This window comes from Indicator indicator, chromosome 1, assembly GCF_027791375.1.
Source record: "Indicator indicator isolate 239-I01 chromosome 1, UM_Iind_1.1, whole genome shotgun sequence".
Classification (NCBI taxonomy): domain Eukaryota; kingdom Metazoa; phylum Chordata; class Aves; order Piciformes; family Indicatoridae; genus Indicator; species Indicator indicator.
In genome coordinates, this window is record NC_072010.1 from 70,164,316 (window position 1) to 70,183,800 (window position 19,485).

General features: G+C 42.3%; 1 protein-coding gene across 1 annotated transcript in view; it reads right to left on the reverse strand.

Moving 5' to 3' along the window:
• The window catches only part of NPAS2 (neuronal PAS domain protein 2), a 55,390-nt gene that overhangs the window by 35,318 nt on the left and 587 nt on the right, over positions 1-19,485 (reverse strand). Inside the window, exons 2-5 of the mRNA XM_054400815.1 lie at positions 14,426-14,574; positions 11,215-11,306; positions 7,839-7,928; positions 923-1,043 (exon numbers count right to left, since the gene is read on the reverse strand). Of these exons, the coding sequence (XP_054256790.1) occupies positions 923-1,043; positions 7,839-7,928; positions 11,215-11,306; positions 14,426-14,574 (452 nt within the window). The remainder of the gene's footprint in view (positions 1-922; positions 1,044-7,838; positions 7,929-11,214; positions 11,307-14,425; positions 14,575-19,485) is intronic.

The window sequence follows — 19,485 nt, forward strand, 5'->3', positions numbered from 1 at the left end:
ACCAACAGTGTCTTCCAACTCCAATCTCGCATCTGGCAGCACCAGAGCAGCTTGTTAGCACTTGGAGTCCTAACTACCAATGTGCTATGATACATTGCAGGGCCAGAGCCTCTGCAAGGAAGCACCTTGCAGGGATGCAGGTTGTTCAGCATCCACAGCTCAGAGACAGACTTGGAGACTGGCTGTTCCACCATCTTCATCACAAGGAGTTACACTGCCATGGCATCAGTATAATGGAGAGAATTGGATCCTTCCTTCATAGCTTTTTTTTAATCTATTTAGGCTTTTCACGACTCACAGCTGTTCTACATCTTGTGCTGAGAAACTATGCCTAATTACCTCAAAATATCTATTAAATTAACTTTGGCGTATTAGCCATCAGCTGCAGGTTTTGTACATACAGTAGATGAAGCAGTACTATGCCTACATGATTGTGTGTTTTCTGGCTTCCAAAACCTTAACCTCCTAAAGGCAAGTAAAAGAGTTCTTAAGAAGAATAAAATTCACTTTGAAAAAAAATTACAGATTTTTTACAGATACTTTTCAACTATAATGCCAACCAAAGGTATGTGACATTAGCCCATCTCTGAACAGCATCTTGAACAGGCTGAAATATCAATTAAGATGTGATTTGTCTCAGGTGAACTCTCCATTTCCATCAGTTAACCTATTTTCCTTGGCTGTCTCAAAAGATACGATATTTAATAATTAACATAACTGCAAGTAGTCTTAGCCTAGTAAAATAAAAGCAATGAGCTTCCTTAAAAATAGAACCAAAGGGTCATTCCAGGTGTCAAGATCTTTTTAAAAGGCTACAAACCTAACTTTTATATTAGACATCACATTAAAAAACTCTTTCTGAGGGAAAATTTTTATTCTGGTCCTGCTTCTTATTTACTAGGGAAGATAAAACAAAACTTACTTTTTAGGTAATCTGATGAGGCAGAATCTGTCATAAGCATACAAGAAGATAACATCTTATAAATTTCTGAATGTTCTTGTTCTGGGAGGAAATTTAACAAATTCTGATCCAAGACATCACACTGCAAAGAAAAAGAACCTTTGAGAAAAACAGAAATATATGATGAGCAATGCGTGGAGAGATGCACAGCAACATGGATATGAATCCTGTGGAACTTGACAGGATTTTTCCCACTGATTTCCAGTGACTTCTGACAAAGCCTAAAACATGGGGGAAACTGCTGGGCAAACCAAGTGGCCACTTCTCTGTGAGCTGGTTCTTAGCATAATTCTCAGCACTAGGTGATATTCCTCTAATGTTCCTCAGAGACCATAAGATGCATCAGGTCCGTCCATACAATAAAATGCTGAGATCTGTGAATGAGCTGGAGAATGGGTGCTTGGTTCCCCATACTACTTGCCAGCTCCATGCACAGACCTGTTGTGGTTTGTTGGAGCTTGCTGTCTCCCTGGCAAACCCCCATTAGTGGGAGCAGTGGCACTGGGAGTCACCCTGGGCCACCAGCCCCAAATCCAGTGTCTCCCTTGGGGAACCTCCTCAGTTCTTGGGATGTGCCCTTGGGGTGGCAGCTGATGCTCCCCACTTCCTGCATTTCAGCAGGTGGAAGCAGGGATAAGGGGACCTTCCAGTCTGGATATCACTTTGCAGCAGCAGTAGTTAGCCCCCAGGGAGAGGGATTTAATTGTGTCACTGGCACAAGCCCTTGGCCATGGATCCTTGGCCCAGGTGTCTCCAGCCCTATGGTCAGCTGTCCATCCAAAATCTAGGTGGTGAGATTCGGGAATGGAAAGAGGAGATGGATTTGTGCAAAAGGCCATCACTGGTCCAGGGAAGAAAAGACAAAGAGTATGCCATGCAGCTGCCAAGAGGAAGGTCTCACCTCTTATGCTGACATAACCTAACGCTAGAAGAGTATACCTGAATGGAAGTTCTGAGACAAAGTGACACTCTAATGGCATTGACTTCTATCTGTCCCACTTGAGACTATCTCGGGCTGAGCTGGCACACTGACGTAGCTTCGTTTGTCACCAGTGCAGCTGCTATCAGACTGTATAGTCATGCTGAAAATGTGTTAGCCCTTTATGAGATTGGCAAGTTATTAATCAACATAATTTATTTATGTAGTTATGTAAGACTGCGCTATGGTTTCCCTCTGCTTCCTACCCATGCCTGCTGTTCTGTGTGGAATTCCTGTTCACAGTAGTGAAATATATTGAGTATACTTTGAAAATTAAGAGTGCTACTCCTTATACACTTATCATGATGCAATAATACATTACTTTAGATTATTCAGTTATAAGTATTCATTATGTGTGCTTGTTACTTGAACATTGTGAAGAATACTTGAAAGTTATTTTTATGACTTTAGTGTGTACCTTGTTAATATGCATCCTACTGATACACTATGTGATTGGTTTTATATACATATCTATAAATAGAAATACACATATTTATATAATGTTTATTTATCTATATATTTATATCTATCTATCTATCCATATATATGCATATATTTATTATATACATGCACACAGATATATCTATAAACACCATTTCTATTTCTATTTACACAAATATAGTACACTGTTCATGCAATTTGGGACATACGAAGAGCGAGCACCTGACAGGAAAACTGCAGTGGTGAATCCTGCTCAAGGCTTATGGTACAATCTCAGAAAAGTTATTTTTTCCTTCTCATTCCCCTTCTACCTGTAAATGGTAGATAATGATACTTATCCACCAGTTTCACATAAGTCTCACAGAGGTTAATTAATCTACCACTCACACAGCAGTAATTGCAGGAGGACTAGATGTGAGCTGTCACTGCTCCTCAAACCCACTATTGCTTCTTCAGTGACCTGAGGATGTACCACCTTTTATCTCCATTCTGTGACCAAGCTCCAAGTCAAAATCAGTTCTGCAGTGTCATTTCTGTTTAAGGTGATAGCTGCAGAGGCCTGTGACTACACTTACAGTTGGAGTTGCAAGAGGCTTTTGTTCTGCATACCCCTCAAAGCAATCTCCTGCCCTGAGCTATTCATTGATTTCCATGTCCTGGCATTTATATTTTTTACTGCCATTGTGTACCATATCCAGATGTTAATGTTTGGTTTGTTGTTAGGAAATACCAACTTTTTAAAATTAGTTTGAGGGAGGAAAAAAAAAAGTAGCTATCTACTTTTTCCTGTGTTTCACAACCCCTGCCTCCTGCAGATTGCAGGCACACTGCTTAAACAGTGCACAGTACAGAATTTCTGGATCTTGTACATATCAAGACTCCAACAATGCTCCTGAGTCAATATGTCAATCAAGAATATCTTGATGAGTCAAATAGAGAGACGGAAGCAAATATTCCATGGTCTTGCTGGAGCTGTAGGAAATGTCAGGCAAGCTATTCACAGATTCACAGATTGCACTGAGTTGGAAGGGACCCTCAAAGGTCATCTTGTCCACTGCCCCTGCAATGAGCAGGGACACCTCCAACTAAATCAGGCTGCCCAGGGCCACATCAAATCTGATCTTGAATGTCTCCAGGGATGGGGCCTGGGAAACCTGTTCCAGTATTTTACTGCTCTCATAAAGAACTTCCTTATGTCCAACCTAAATCTACCCTGCTCCAGTTTAAAACCACTGCCCCTCGTCCTATTGCTACAAGCCCTTCTAAACAGCCCTTCCCCAGCCTTCCTGTAGGTCCCCTTCAGATACTGAAATGTAGTTATTAGGTTTCCCTGGACCCTTTTCTTCTCCAGGCTGAACAGCTCCAGGTCTTTCAGCGTTTCTTCACAGGAGAGGTGTTCCAGCCCTCTGAGCTTCAGAGCTAATTCTGCACAGGATCCAAAGAGCAGGCATCTGGTGCACAAAAAGGTGACCAAAGAGATGGACAAAATTTGATCATCACAGACAAAAATGTATTGGTTGGAGTGGGATGGTTTGCAGCTTCATCTAATTATCCTAATTGTTCTACAGCAGGCAGTTCTGCCCTGCTGGCAGACACAGCCACACGGCACTGCTGAATGAGACAAGCAAAGTGGAGGAAAGATAAATTACAGTGACTGTGGGCAGAGTGGTTAGATGAACTATGTTAACATATAGTTATGCTGCTAAACTTGGAATCTACTCTGCATCTTGGAATCCATGCATCTTGCTAACAGAAACTTAAGAGTATTTGCCCCTAATAGCTATGTCATGCAAAGAAACAACAGCTTTGTTTACATGGGTGCTGATTTAAAAACAAAACACAGTAAATTCATCCCATGTTCTGCAGTCACTTGATACATAGCTTAAATACCTATGCAGTTTCAACAAAACAGCTATACTCCAAAATGGAGCTCCTTCACCATTTCTTTGCTTTCTGAAGGGGTGAGGAGGGCATACGATGAGTTATTCCTGCTGCAGGGGAAGTGATCAGCATGGTCACTAACAGGCAGGGGAAGATGGAGGTCTGAAAATGAGACAGATCAAATCAAGATAGCTCTGCTCTCATGTGCTAGGATTTGGCCCCTATATCACTCTGCATATTCTATACTGATGCGCATTGCTACCTTGCAACAGCAACACAGCATGCAACACTTCTGCACACTATAAGGTGCTGTGTCCTCAATTTTTCCACCCTGATGTTTCACTTAAGTGTTCAACACACCAGAGCAGCTGCCTGAGCTTGACCAGGCAACCCCTAGGATGAAAACGTCCCCCTTAGGATAAGCCCTGCCAAAGAATTCCTGGCTTTGGACAGTGTATTTGGTTTGGATGAGCTGGAGTTAATTGTCCTCAGAGCATCTTTCTAGTGCTGCTTTTTGCAGTGCTGTAGCTGGGTGTTGATAACACAGCACTGTTTTGGCTGCTGCTGAAACAAGCACCCAGGCTGTGCTCCTCCAACATTTCCCTGCCCCAGGAGTACTCTGAGGGGTGGGCAAGATCTTGGGAGGGGACACAGCCAGGGCAGCTGACCCAAACTGACAAAAGGGGTATTCCATGCCATATGACATCATCCCAGATATAAGAACTAAGTGAAAGAAGGAAGTCTCAATATCTGTCCATGGCGTCTGTCCTCCAGAGAAACCACTACACATGTTAGAGCTCTGCTTCCCAGGAGCAATCATCCCCCATGTGCTGATGGGAAGTAGAGAATAACATCTCTTTGCTTTTGCTTCCACATGCGGCCTTTTGCTTGTGCTTAGCATTATTAAATTGCTTCTACCTTACTAGTGGCCTGTTGTTTTATCTTCCCCTCTCCTCTGTCCATCTAAGAAGGGGAGTGATAGAGTGGCTTAGGTGGGCATTTGGCCCCCAACCAGGACCAAACCACAGCCAACTCAACCAGAGAGATAGCCAACTCCATGCCAACCTCAAGGAAACTCATGTGAGCAGGCACCAAGCATGGACCCCTCAGCTATGGGATTAAAGATGAATGAGATGGACACCACTCTCCCAGTCCATGAGCAGGTACAGCACCTTCTGCACGAGTCCTGGCAGAGGCAACATCCATGAGAAAGCTGCATCTCCTCCTGTAGGCTGGAGATTGTCATTCTGCTGCCTGTGTTTAACTGTTTCACTCAGCACAGACAACAAGGAGGGACAGGGAGGACCCTCTTCCAGAGATTGCACAGTATTGGGGGTGGCAGTGTACCGCCTGACTGGCAAATGCTGCATGACCAGATTTCCAGCAGTTCACTTCAACTACATTTAATCTTTCCCTGTGAACTATATCTCTCTTTACATCAACCAACCCTAGGAGTAGCCTCCAGATCTTGTAATAGCAAACGATTATGAATTACAACAGAGGAAGTCTGTGTTTGAAAATGCTCCATGGAACTTAGGGAAACTGTATTAAAGAGAATTGGATATATTTGTTCTCAACACCAGAGTCTTTCATGTTTTTAATGAAAGAAAAGACATCTCATTTCTTGATAGGGCCCCTCAGAGAGACCTGCTCTATGTTCTGCCCAGTTTTGCTTTCCTTTCAGTGTTCAAAGCAGGAGCTTTGCAGAGTATTTTTTTTGTCTATGCATCCACAGAGGAGAACAAATTGGTATTTTGTCCTTCAAACAGCGACTGGAATTTAGCTTACAACTATATCTTGGAGGTAAACAAAAGAAGAGAATATAAATTTTCTGGATAGCACTCTGATCAGTTTTAAAGCTTCAAAATAGGTATGGAAAAGGCATCATGGGACTAAAATGCCCAGTGTGCACCTAAGTCCACAGTCATCTGGGCTCCTACCCACGGCTGTAGCCAATCTCAGGTAGGCAGAAGCCTCTATTGCTTGCTCAGTTAAAGTCTCTGGGATGTACCCAGTCACTCTGCACGCATGGAGTGGTGGGGCAGTTGTTAGCCATCATCACTGCATCACAGTGGAGTGTAGTCTGAGAAGGTCTGTAGGAACTCCTATTCCACCTCCAGCCCTGGTAGTTTGTTCCCTGGCTTGGGCTGCTATGTGCTGTTTCTATCAATCAAAATAAAAAATAACACCTATCTTGGTCCTCATTTTGGGCTAGGTACCACGTAAGATTACCACAGAAGGCATGAATTCAGGAGGGGAAACTGATTTAGTCTCTGATGGTCCAACTCAGGAATTATGAATCTGAATCTATCCACGTTCAGCCAAGACTTAAAGTTTTATGCACAGGGTCAGTCTTCCTGAAGATCAATACTTTCCTGCAGCAGATCAGTTATCTCCACTAAGAGTCAGTACTTGGAAGGGATGACAATCAAAGCCCCAAACCATGAAGGACAAGGAAATTCCAGGGAAGTCAGTAAGTGGATGGAGACCCACAGCCTGCATGCAGGATTGGGCTCTCTGCTGTTGAAGTGAAGGCAAAAGTCAGAAAACAATCAGCTACTGGTTTTCTCAACTATTGAGGATTAAAGAATACTGCAATAGATTCAGTTCAATCTGTTGTTGCATAGCAATATCCTTGCATTTACCAGGAGCTGCCGCCTTTCATTAAGTTCCTCTCGTCTGAGAAGAAAATAATTTTTGTTCGTGTTACAGCCAGGTAGTGAGTGTGAGATCCACTTGTCTGGATGGAAAGCACAGCATGTACTCGGTGAAAAAGTAAACGAGAGAAGAATTGTAATTTTCTGAAGAACATGGTGGTGGTAGTGGGGGGTGGTGCAATAATCATTTGGCAGTGATTTTTTTTTCTCCTGGGCATGTATTTATTTGAGAGCAAGCTACTAAAAATGAGTGTGAGGATTAGTCCTTAATTATTGTGCCATTTCTCCTCGAGCAGCCTTAGCAACAGGAGCAGGGCTCAGAGCAGTCCCTCTTCCTTGCTTCTCCGGCTCAAGACAGCACATGCAGGAATGTCTCCCACAGCAAGACCCAGCAGCTGGTAGATAAAACAAGCCCTGTGTGCCAGACTTGAGCACTGAGTACTGGCTCCACCAGCACCTCCCTGAGGAAGGGTGCCCCACCTTGTAAAGGCACAGCTGAGCTGTGGAGACAGCTTGGCAGTGGCCCCCCAACTAACTCTGAATTCAACGGGGGTTTTGTCCTTTGCCTCCCTGGGAGCTGAATAAGGCCCTTAACAAGCTCCTTGCTGGGCACTGGTGCTATTCTCTGCTACCTTGGAAATCAGAGATGGAAAAGATCAACCAGGTCACCCTGTCCCTCCCACAGCGCTTTTTCCATTCAAGTCAAAGTGCCTCATAGCAACAAAACCCTGTAGGGTATGAATCAGATGGAGAGAGAACAGAGCTGATCAGCAGCACTGGCGAGCATAATGCAGGGACAAAATCCCTCACTGCATTTTCAGGAAAACACACCGCCCCATACTGTTTCACATCTGCTTCTAAACATGCAGGGCCTGATCCTACAATGTGCTCTAGAAAGGCAAATGCCAGAATTACTCACCGGTAAATGCCCTAGAAGAGGTGTGATGCTGTCAGACACGTAGATGATGCTTCCACCTGTGGTTACTGCTATAATGAAGCCATCTAATGCCTAAGAAAAACAGACAAGCGGAAAGTGCTTTAATAGGAATAAGTGGTGTAAACAGGGCATCTCATTGCATGTTGACCAAAAATGTTTTACTTCAGTGCCATATTGTTATCGAGTTGTAGGAATGTTATCTTAAGTTGCAGAACAGCATTTCTCTGATTCTACAGTCTGATTTAACTTTTAGAACACTCTTTGTAGTCTAGTAAAACCTACTACTGAAGTAACAAAGGGCTCACAGGAACATTTCATGTCTCAGTTTTTAAATTAATCACACATTTTAATAATGCAAAATGACTAAGACTGGATCCCTTGGAAGTTATTGAAATGAACTTTTGAGCTCTGTGTAAATATCAAAGGACGATGAAAGGATGCAGTCCTATCTCAAAATTGTACTTCTCTGCAAACCCCATAAATCTGAGTTTGTATTAATGTAACATTGTGTATTGCTGGGCTTTCATGTAAGTAAAAGCAATGCAAATGATCAAATAATCCGTAGCTTGAGATTTAATTGAGTGATTTATTTTAAAGGTCATGGTATTAGATTACTCATTCCAAGAGAAATTCACTCTTCTGCAGTTTCTTCCCTACCTCAGTCCCACCTTGTGGTAAGGCTCTTCACTCCAAGGACTGAAGGGGAATGTCAGCTTTATCCCCATCCTCTGCACAGGAGCAATTTCACCTTCAGAATTAGTTTTTCTTTCATCTGAGCTCTGAAGCTTTGAGCTAAATGTTATTCAAAATTATATCTAGGTAGATGTCCAGATCTAAGGCAACCTACCCTGAGCAGAACCCCAGAAAAATTAAGGCTCAATAGGAGGTGCTCAGAGACTATATTAAAACCTTCCCGTTGTAAATAAGGAGCCACTGGTGAAGCTCCAATTGCCTTCAATGGAGCAGGTCTCAATCCTTCCTATAAACTCACTGGTGATCTGGAGTCACTGTTGCCTGCAGGATTTGAGCAGTACAGGCACTGCAAGCATGACTGAAGCAGAGCAGAGTTCAACTACACTTCTGAGGCAATACCTGTTCAGGAGACAGGTGTACCACAAACAGCCTGATCAGGGTGTCATGGTGTTACAAAACCTGACTGCAAACCCAGGCATGCCTCTGAGCCAGTCTAGCAATTGATCCTGTGAACCTCTCAGCACATCCTCCCCCGCTGCTGACTTCAATAAGGGAAAGAATTCTGAGAACACTGGAAAATGCTAATTGTTTTTTTTTTAAAAAAAAAGGAAAACACAAAGGCTTGAATAAAGACACAAACATATGTTCCTTTTTCCAGAGAATGCTGAGCACCCACAACTATTTAAGTCAATGGGAATCTGCTGGTGCTACAATCCTTTGAAAAGCAGGTCAATAACTTATAACCCAGTCGAAGAGCTGTGTTTAGCATCTCTGAAAACCCTCCAGCTGCTATAGTTAGTTTGATTTTGTTAATCTAAGTGCAGAGAACATGTTTTTCTTTAGTGTAGTACATTCAAGCTGTTTTCTAAAAAGGCATGATGGCTGTTAACCCATAGAAGAGAGCAGTGGTTTTACAAGGCAGCTGGATTGTGCATGTTACTATGGTGAAGGTTGCTGGGTTTTTTTATAAAATCAAGTCTTTATTTCATATCCAAAGCAAATTATACAAAGTGACTCACATCAAGAATTTGTGGTAAAACCAAGCTAATGTATGCATGCCTAATTCTATTTTTATTTACTTGCAACTGGCCCTTCCAACATTAAGAGGGCATATCCCTCTTCAAGTATTTTACTACTGCAGCCATCCTAGACGGAAAAACAGAGCCTAATGCCTACTCTTATGCAATTTGATGACAACCTTTCCAGTGGGGTAAGAAAAGGCCATTTTCAGGAAATCTGATGTATTACTGCAGTCAATTATGCTTTGATTCTTTTAAAGCAGTGCTTGAAAAAAACCTTTGCATCTTTGAAAAATAGGATGGGAAAAACTTCAAGCACCCTTGCCAAATGTTAGTAAAGTAAGATTAGTAGAAAGGTAAAAAAAGCTGAGAATGATAAACAACTGGCTCAACAGGACCTCCCAATATGCAATGTTATCTTGAAGGGCATGGAAAATCACAGTAGCAAGGCGATTTATACGCTGGGAAACTAAAAGCAATTGTTTTAATCTAAAATTGTGTGTGGCATACAAGTAGAATCAACAAAGGCTCAGCCAGTCAAGACAACTGCCAATTTATTGCTATCTGAGGCAAATATTTAAGTGCAGACTGAAGGAGTTATGTGTGTTATCTTCTTGCACACTGAGATGGGAACGGGCAGCGTTGTCAGTGCAATGAAAGCAAAGCACCACATAACACTGGACTAGGGTAGTCTCATCGCAACAAACTGCAATGACTGAAGGACCACCAGCCCTTGAGGGCCAGCAACGTGCCCTGGCTTCATGCCACCCCTTGTGGGGTCAAGCAGCTCCCCAGCAACCCTCTCTGCCTGCTGCCAGAGCCAGGATCATGCCCCACATTCACAACATTTGTAGGAGGAGAAGCTTGTTCTCAAAGGACACTGTAGGGCCATGCAACCTCCACGTGTTTAGTACTGGAGAAGATCCTTGCTAAAGAATGTTCTAGCTGTTACTGAGAGAGAAAAACGCATTTTAGCAGCTGATTTGCATTTCATCTCAAACCTACATAAACACCATTGAGTCACCTCCGTTCAAATCCCACCTAGCATTAAAAGCACCTATGGTATAATTTAAAGGCAATTTTAAAACTATCACTGCAAAATAACTCTGCTCCCTGTTGGAATAAAAAGTGTTTGATATGGGCCTTGAAAATCATAAAAGTGGAAGTGTTAACTACATTAAACCAAGAGAAGCTGTCAGGTTTTATCAGGTTTTATACTTGTACAGTACCTAGGACTAGAGGGATGTGACATCGCTGCTTTTTAGGTACTAGTCTTGCATAAATATTAGGCAATAATAACGCCTTCCAAGAACAGGAGAAAAACTGCTGTGTGCCCTCTTCTTCACCTCTGTTTGTAAAAGTAAAATGTAACCTGTGATTTGAACCTCTTCCCTGGATTGCATTAGTTGTGAGTCTCTATGCAGCTTTGCAGGCTGTGGCAGCATAGTGCCACTGCACCTCCGAGAGTGAAAAGCAACATGTGAGGGACACAAATCCCTTGTCCCAGTGACAGCTCTGCTTGACAGTCAAATACAGCAACACCTGAAACTTCCTCTTTTGGAATGGCTGATGACATTTTACTCTAGATGTATGGGCATTTCCATGACTGCTAGACAAAATTAGGAAAAGTATATATGCATGGTCACCTCCAACATCAGCTGAGTGAATTCTTCATTGCTGAGAAATGAAGGCTTCCAGTCCTGTTGAATTTCAGAAATCTCCGTCTGTGCTGAGACTTCTAGACAAAAAAGAATTTCTTAAATTCAAATAAATTATATCATGCATGACTACATATGAGTTGTTATGAAAAGACAGAAATCACCTTTATATTCAAGAACATCAATTTTCAAGTATGGGTTTTGCATACAGAAATGATAACTGTCTAAACTGGGCCCAATCCTGTAATAGTTTCCTCATTTTTTTTCTCAGCTCAGTTTGAACTGACTTCAGTGGGAGCTTGTATTCACATAGCCATTGGCCTCACACAGCATTACTTGGGTATTGATCAAAAGATGAAACCACTCTGCATGAAATTAAAATCAAGGCAAGGATTAGCATGTGTCAAATTGATATTTGCAATTTACAGCTTCAAAATCAGGATGCTAGAGAGCTGGAGTTCAGTCTACAGCTTCTGTGACAAATACGGAGTAGCAAGAAAACTCCTTCAGAAGAGACCCAAAAGGGCTGTGACTGCAAACCACAGAGCTAGTGCTCTGTTCTCCAGAATATGAGCTAAAGATGAGCATTCTAAGCAGCCACATGTTGATGCTGTTTCCTCGCTCTCTCCTGTGCCTACTGCCAGCCCCATGGTGCAGAGCAGCCCAGGAGAGGGAATGGAGCACCAGGATCCCATCACAAATCCTGTCAAGATGGGAGGGTCTTCTGTGCTGTCAGCCCATAAGAGGTTTTTTGCCCCACTGTTGGCCAGTCCTGGCCCCGCAGCAGGCTGAGGATGGCCCATGAAGGGATGCAGGCACAAGTCACCACTTTGCACTGAAACTGGGGACCATACTGTGGGCAGCTGGTTGCACCACAGTGAGCTGTTTCCTTCAAAAAACAGGTACTTATGTTATCTCCCATAATCCAGATAGGGTTATGGAGGACAGATCTCATAATTTAGAGAGACTTGGGCTGGTTTGGTTTGTTGCTCACTCTTCTTGTCGTCATCTTCTTCTCCCTTATTAAGCTCTGCTAGCAAGGAGATGCTGAGGCCTGCCTTGTCTTCTCCTTTTGGTGCTGCCTGCTACTTAATCCTATTGATTAAGGCTTCCAGAGTGTGTTATACCCAATGCTCCCTATATAGTGGAGGGGCAAACTGGCCAGAGAAGTGCAAGTGGCTAAATGATATTAAAGACAGTAAATTTATACCAGTGCCTGTGCATATTGTCACCTATAAAGAAATCAAAACCTCCATTCAGGCTTTTTTGGTAGAGATACAGCTGTCTGCTTCCACCAGCTTGTTTGACTGGCTTCGTACACTGCTGAGGACTGTCACTGATGGCACAGCAGCTCTCCACCAGCCCCCGTGGTTTTACACAGAGGTTTCAAAGTCAGATCAAGGGAAAAAAAGAGATCAGACCACCAGGTTGTTATTAAATGGTTTCAGAACAGAGGATACTTCCAGCAGATATATAGAAAAGCTGGTATACATGAGACAGTAACTGCTAGACGAATTATTTGAAATTTGGGAGGTTGTGTGGATTATAAAGAAGGAGGCTGTTTATGAAGAAAAAAATTGGAAAATTGACCTCCTCCTCTGACTAAAATCTTGAGTTAGTCTACTAAATGAAAGGGAAATATGGTTGAATAAACCAGATCCAAAGTACACTGATGATAACCAACATTTTTAAATGCTGATGCTTTGTATTATATTGTGTCACTACTAATCTAGGTTAAAAATAGATAATATTTGCTTTTTTTTTAGCAAGTGCACAAAAAAAACAGTGGCTTTTTGACCCGACTGCTGTGGAAGCATTTGTGACTGTTAGCTTTCTTTTACACAGTTGTTCTTACTGAAATGAAGTGCCTTTTGGAGTAAATTATTTGGGCTATCAGCTACACTTATCTACACTTATTCAAATCTCATGTGACTGTTCTTTTGCTTGGTTCTATAATTGAGCATATTCACATCCTTCTTTACTCTGCCTTGGGCAGCTAAAAGAGAAAAGATATGTTATTACTGTCATTTTTTGATAGGTATATACAATTATTAAACTTAGAGATGTCCTAGTCTTGCCTTCCTGTATGAAATTATCTTGTGTAGCAAAAATTCATTTAAGGAGAAATTGCTCTCTAACAACAGGACCACTGTAATTATTTCCTAAGTAAGTTTGACATTTGTAACTCTATTATGTTGGGAGTCATGACATAAGAATTTTTACGATCTTTTCCACTTCACCCAGAGCTCTCCAGGGAGTGAGGACAGGAGGTGTTGGATGAGTGAAGGCAAGCCTGGTGATGTGGTGCATCAGCTTATGACACCCCTTTCTGCTTTGTGGGACTGAGGACATTTCTCACAGTCATCAACTGTAGTTTCTTCCCCAGAGGAGCAGAGCAGGAGAACTCCATTTTAAACCAGTGCCTTGATTTATAAGGGAGAAGTGGTTCAATTATCTACTGCTGCAGGATGTCCATGAGTGGTTAGATCAAGGGTCAGGAATGCCCTCTACCCTCTGTGCGGGTACACTTCCAAGGGCCTTAACTGTCACTGTTATGTGCATTATAAAAAATGAACTCCTGGCTTTTTGAAAATGAACTTTACTGTTGCAACTGCACGCTGTGCAAATGTGATGTAGTTTCTGTGTGTGCAATTTGGGTGAAGCATGTCAGCTATCTGTGTATGCAATTTGCTGAAACCAGCTTCATAAACTGGGGCCTTTTCTGGTCAGAATTTTCTGTGCACTGTGGAAAACTGAGTCCCACACAGTCCACTGAGGAGCAGGAGGCTGAACAAATTGTTCCCCCGCATTTTTCTGCAGAGAAGCTTGGGAGAATGCTTTGTTCTTTTGCTCAGAATATTGCACATTTTAAGGAAGGGAATCTTCCCTCTGGCCCCACATCTTGCTTGTTCAAAGCATCCCTCTTCGCACGTGCTGCAGGGCACTGCTCCCCACCTTCTCTCCATTCCTGACATTCAGTCCCTTCTCTAGCAGGTTGAGAGTCCTTCTAAAGAGCAGCCAAGGAGATGGATCTGGGCAGTGGAATGCCTGCAAATGATGTTTTTTATGAGAGAGAAAAAAACCCCAAACCTTATGCTGTCACTTTTAGATCCCTTCAGCTATTCTGATAATCACTGAAGGAAACATGATATTGCAGTAACCGTCTGGCAAGTGCATGAAGAGCTGCAGTAAATCTTACCATTGTGTTTCTGCAGAAAGCCAATGACTTTTTCTAGCACAGTAGTTTTGTCCATTTTGCGGGTGTTGCCTGGAAGCATGGAGCTGAGCTCTTTGATAAGAACATTGAACTGATCACGCCTCTTCTTCTCAGACTTGTTACGGGAAGCCCTGTAGACGAGGAAAAAAAGATGAGCAGATCGAGAGGAAAAATCATTATGCATCTCCTCTTTGCAGTGTATGCACATGGAAATTGGTTTGCTGTGTGCCTCAGTATGTGAAGATTAATGCTAGCCTCCAGCAAAGCTGCAGAGACGAGTAGAAGGCAACTGTTCCTACCTCCTGCTCTTGTCTTTGTGGAGATGGAGACTCTGCTTGCCCCTCTGTGCTGCCTCTAGACACTCCAGCTGAGCCTATCAGGTCAGCACTAAACCTGTAGGTGAAAGAGCTCTGTCCACACCAGGAAGGCACTCAGAGCTAGAGGAATACTGACAACAGAAAAATCATCCCTGAAGAAGAGTGAGGACTGGTAAAACTATGGGTCATACTCATCTGTGCAGTCTTAATAGGAGAGAGGAACCCTGGTCCTGCAGCTCAGGTGTTGCACTGGAGCTGGGTTTACCTCAAGGGACCTGCCCACTTTGGTCCTCCGGGCTACCTTGAAGCCAGCTTACAGAAGACAGGAACAGGGCTGTTGTCTTCCAGTCATTAAGATTAGGGACCTGACTAGAAGTTCATATGCCATGTAGTTCAGCCTCCTTTCCAAGGTAACAAGGGCAAGTAGAAGGGAGAGCATTAGTGTGCCTCATCCCAGCATGGACTGGGTCTGAAGCTGGGAAGCGCTCTTGGACCTGGGGGATCAGAATTCCTAGTCCCTAATCTCTGTGGGCAAATCACTTAAGGTCACAGTGCCCCAACCCTAGGTTTAAAATGGGGACTCTGCAGTTTTCTTTGCCAGTCCTGTCTGTTTAGTTTGCAGATTCTTCAGAGAGAGCCTACTTCTGCTGCTATGATTGAACACCTCATAGGAAGAGAGGATCTGATCTGTTTTGGCACCATCATAATACTGTTATTAAGGCTGTTGATAATTTTTTTAATGTGTACACTTTTTTTTTAATTATATGACAGCCTATATAAGAGCAAATATTTTCTGGTTTGTTTCAATGAATATGACAAATATTCTACTTGGATGGTATCACTCAGACTTCTGTAGCCATGTGAAAATAGAAATATAACCAGAAGGTTTGTTTGTTCTGCTGAAAGGTCTTCAAGCAGACAACATTTGTGTTGTTATAATTACGTAAAGATCTAAAAATCTCGTTGCACATAGACAGGAAAGAGAAGCCAAGAGGCCGGTTCCTACTCAGAATTTCTCAGTCCCAGCTAACTCTGCTGTACCTCATAATCAGCTCTGAATGCACAATGCTGAGAATCAGAGCAAAAATTAGCCAAGCATCTACATTTCCCCAAGGACCAGGATGGCAATAAACATTTTCAGCAGAGAAATCACAGCAGAGGCTTCTGGATGTTACTACTGACAGAGGGATAATTTTTGTTTGTCTTGCTCTTAACCCTGAACACACTTGGAGACACGCCGGACAGAAGCCAACTCTTGATTATTTTACAGCTTTGAACACAAGAGATTGGGTGGATACTGCTTGACTGATTTCAGCCTGTTCTTATTGCAGTGCAAAAAGCTGTCAGAACAAGATGTGAAAAGCTCCAGCCTTATCCTATTTCTGTACAGTTCAAGGGGACACTAAGAACATCGACATTTTACTTCCTCATAATTCAATCCTTGCTTCATTTTAAGCTCGAAGGGTCTTGATTGCCCTGAAAATAAAATAAACCACCAACAATCTATAGGGATTCTTCAAATGAAACCAAACCAAATGAAACCAAACCAAACCAAAAAATAAAAAGAAGTAAGGCTTGACAGAAATATAAAGGATCTCTTTTTAACACTTGCCATTTTAGTCACAAAGGAAATTTAAAAACTACTCCAGTGGGAATAACTCTACCAATATCTCCATCAATGATCACAGTAAAATCTTAAAAAGGAAAAAAAAATGAGAAGAAACCCCCCACAGTTAGGTCATCTGAACTATCCCTGCACAGTTGTAAATGCTTTGTTCAGTCCAGTTGCAAATGTCTTAAATAATGCAGTTTTCATCACATCCCTTGGAAGATTATTCCTTAGCTTTGCTTACTTCAGTGCTAGGGCATATGCATATCATTTGCAGTAAGCCAAAACAGTCTCTCTCTTAATTCTGTAATATTAATCCTAGCCCTCCCTCTTTGCTACTCCAAAACCATACAGCATATCCAAGGGGAAGAAGACACAGTGTGAATAAAATCTGGATTTTAGTGAATGCAGCTAAAGGCAATGCAGAACATCTTGAATTCAGAATGATCAAAATAATCCATTCAAAATGTGTTTAAATAGCCATTTTAATTTTTTTACATATTTGCTGCTTATTGTCTCAGAGCCACTGATACCTGCTGACTAGTAGCCATTACATCTTGCTGATTTACAATGAAATGTGGCTTTACGCTAAATTTTGTATCTCTTTTTGCTGTCCAGTGGGATACACTAAATATGCATGAAAGCAAATAACTGTACCAGATACTTTCATTAAAATTCTTAAATTTACTTTCTGTTTGAGTGGAAAATGGCAGGTGAGAGTCTTCATTTATTAAACACTTACTTACAGTTCACTTCAAGATGGTTTTGTCTGCAATCTGGAATTCAATTGAATTGTAATTGTTAAATAACTTACTAGTAAAGCAAGCTAGAAGAAAAGCAGATAGAGAAAAGAAGTGCACAAAGCAATCTTTTTGTTTAAAATTAATAAATCTATAAAACAAAGTAAGCCAAGTCTAACATCAAAGAACTGAAAATGAAATGATGGTTTCTGATCTCCAGAAGATCAGAAGAGCTCAAAGAGGTCTTCGACGCTCCCTAGTGTGGTGCCATCATATTCATATTTTAGTCCTCAGGTCTTTGGAGTGAAGTAGTGCCTCAGGCAGTCACAGAATGCAGAATGGGGTTCAAAATAACCAGTATCCTGAAGGAATAGTTATACATCTTGGCCAAAAACTAAACACTAGGCACAAGGGTGGGAGTGCAGGTGCCTCTCTGGAGGAAAGGATGGATGCTTTTCTTACATCTGTATAATACAACCTTGTATGTACCTAATAAATTGCAGCAAATAGTACATAGTGTGCTTGTGTGTCTCTAACCTGAGAAACCCAGCTCCTGGCTTGGGTCCATCCCCAAAGAGTTTGATCCAGTCTCACCTACTTTTAACATAGAAAATGAAAGAAGAGAAAATTTTTCTAGGCTCTTTTATCCCCTCTCATATTTCTCATCACTGAGGGACCTAGTCCTTATACTAAATAAGAAAAAAAATCAAAGAAAGCATGTCTTCTCCAGCATGGGACATATGAGAGTTCCCAGTTTTGAAGACATAACAGCAAAATGTTCAGCTAATGGCTTCTCCCAGTTTTGAGAAAGCTCTGGAAGAAAATCTGTAGCTTTTAAATTAATCTGAATGGTTTTAGTACATTGTAGTAGGTTTAGATTTTCATGAAGCCTCCCATGATTTCAAGCTTAATTTCAAATTTAGATTTATTTCTAAAAAAGAAAAACGTACTTAAATTACAGTTTAATGAAGTGAGCTCCTTTATTCATTTTCAAAGTTATCCTTTTTTTATCTACCTTGACAGAGGCCTGCTCCAGGGTATGACAAAAATTCCCTCCAGGAACAAAAAGCATGAAAACTATACCAGATGGTGATGACAATCACTGATATCCAGGATACATGTTATCCTCGTCTTGTCCTATATGCATTTGTTCAATGCAGAGATTATTTTGAACAATTAGCACACAAATATCTTGAAGATAATCAAGCTGCAAGCATGTGAAGTGGCAATACAAGGTGGGCTCCCCCCTTCCCTTGAACCTGGGGTTCTGGGGAAGCATGACACCTCCCACTGTCCTATATCTTCTCCAAAGAGCCATCTTGGAGAAAGAAGGCTCCAGGGAGACCTACTTGCTGTCTTTCAGTACTTACAGGGGGCCTATGGGAAAGATGGGATCAGCCTTATTTGCAAGGCCTGTTGCGACAGAACAAGGAGTAATGGTTTTAAAATAATAGAGGGTAGATTTAGACAAGACAAGATATAAGGAAGATCTTTTTTGCAACGAGGGTGGTGAAACACTGGAACTAGTTGCATAGAGAAGCCCCATCCCTGGAAACATTCAAGTTCAGGTTGGATGGGGCTTTGAGAACCTGACTTAGATAGAGATGTCCTTTGCTCACTGCAGAGGGCTGGACTAGATGACGTGTAAAGGTCCCTTCAAACCCAAGCCATTCCACAATTCTATGATCTATTGCTTTGTGATGAGGCTTGGCAGCAGGAGGAATCCCTTCCCTGAATCCACCTCTTACTCTGGCCCCAGGTGTCTGGCAGGTTGACAGATGGTTAGGCAGAGCACCCTGTATCAGCGCTCTCCTGGGCATGAAGCCCCCTGTGGAAAGTGGCAGCAGCAGGGCTCTGGGGACTGGTGGTCTCCTGGCCTCATCAGGTCACTCCTCACATGCCTAAGGAGAGGAGGTTAGGTCAGCACTTTGCTCCTGGTAGTAAAGGCAGGCCTTCCGCAGCCTGAGCATGCCTGTGTTCAGAGGAGGGAGCCAAAGGGAATGGTTGAGCTTGGCTGCAGCCTGTGCTGACCTATATTAGTGAGAAAAAGCTGCAGGGAGGAAAGAAGCAGCAAAGGAATCAAAAGAGATGAAACTGGATCAACTAGTTGTGCCTGGACTGGAAATACTCTCATTAGAAGGAACCAAGGGGAAAAATGCAGGCAACCCACAGCTCCCTCTAAAGCAATTAAACTGCAGGCTGTGGTATTGATAACACATCCAGAAAAAAAAAAACTTCAAAAGCTTCCAAACAGCTTTTCTGCCAATGCCAGTCAGATCTGACAGTTATTAAGAGTATTATTGCCGCAAGTCTTCTGCCTTGAAACACACCCTTTCCCACCCCACAAAGTGTTCACAACAATTTCCCGCCAACTGG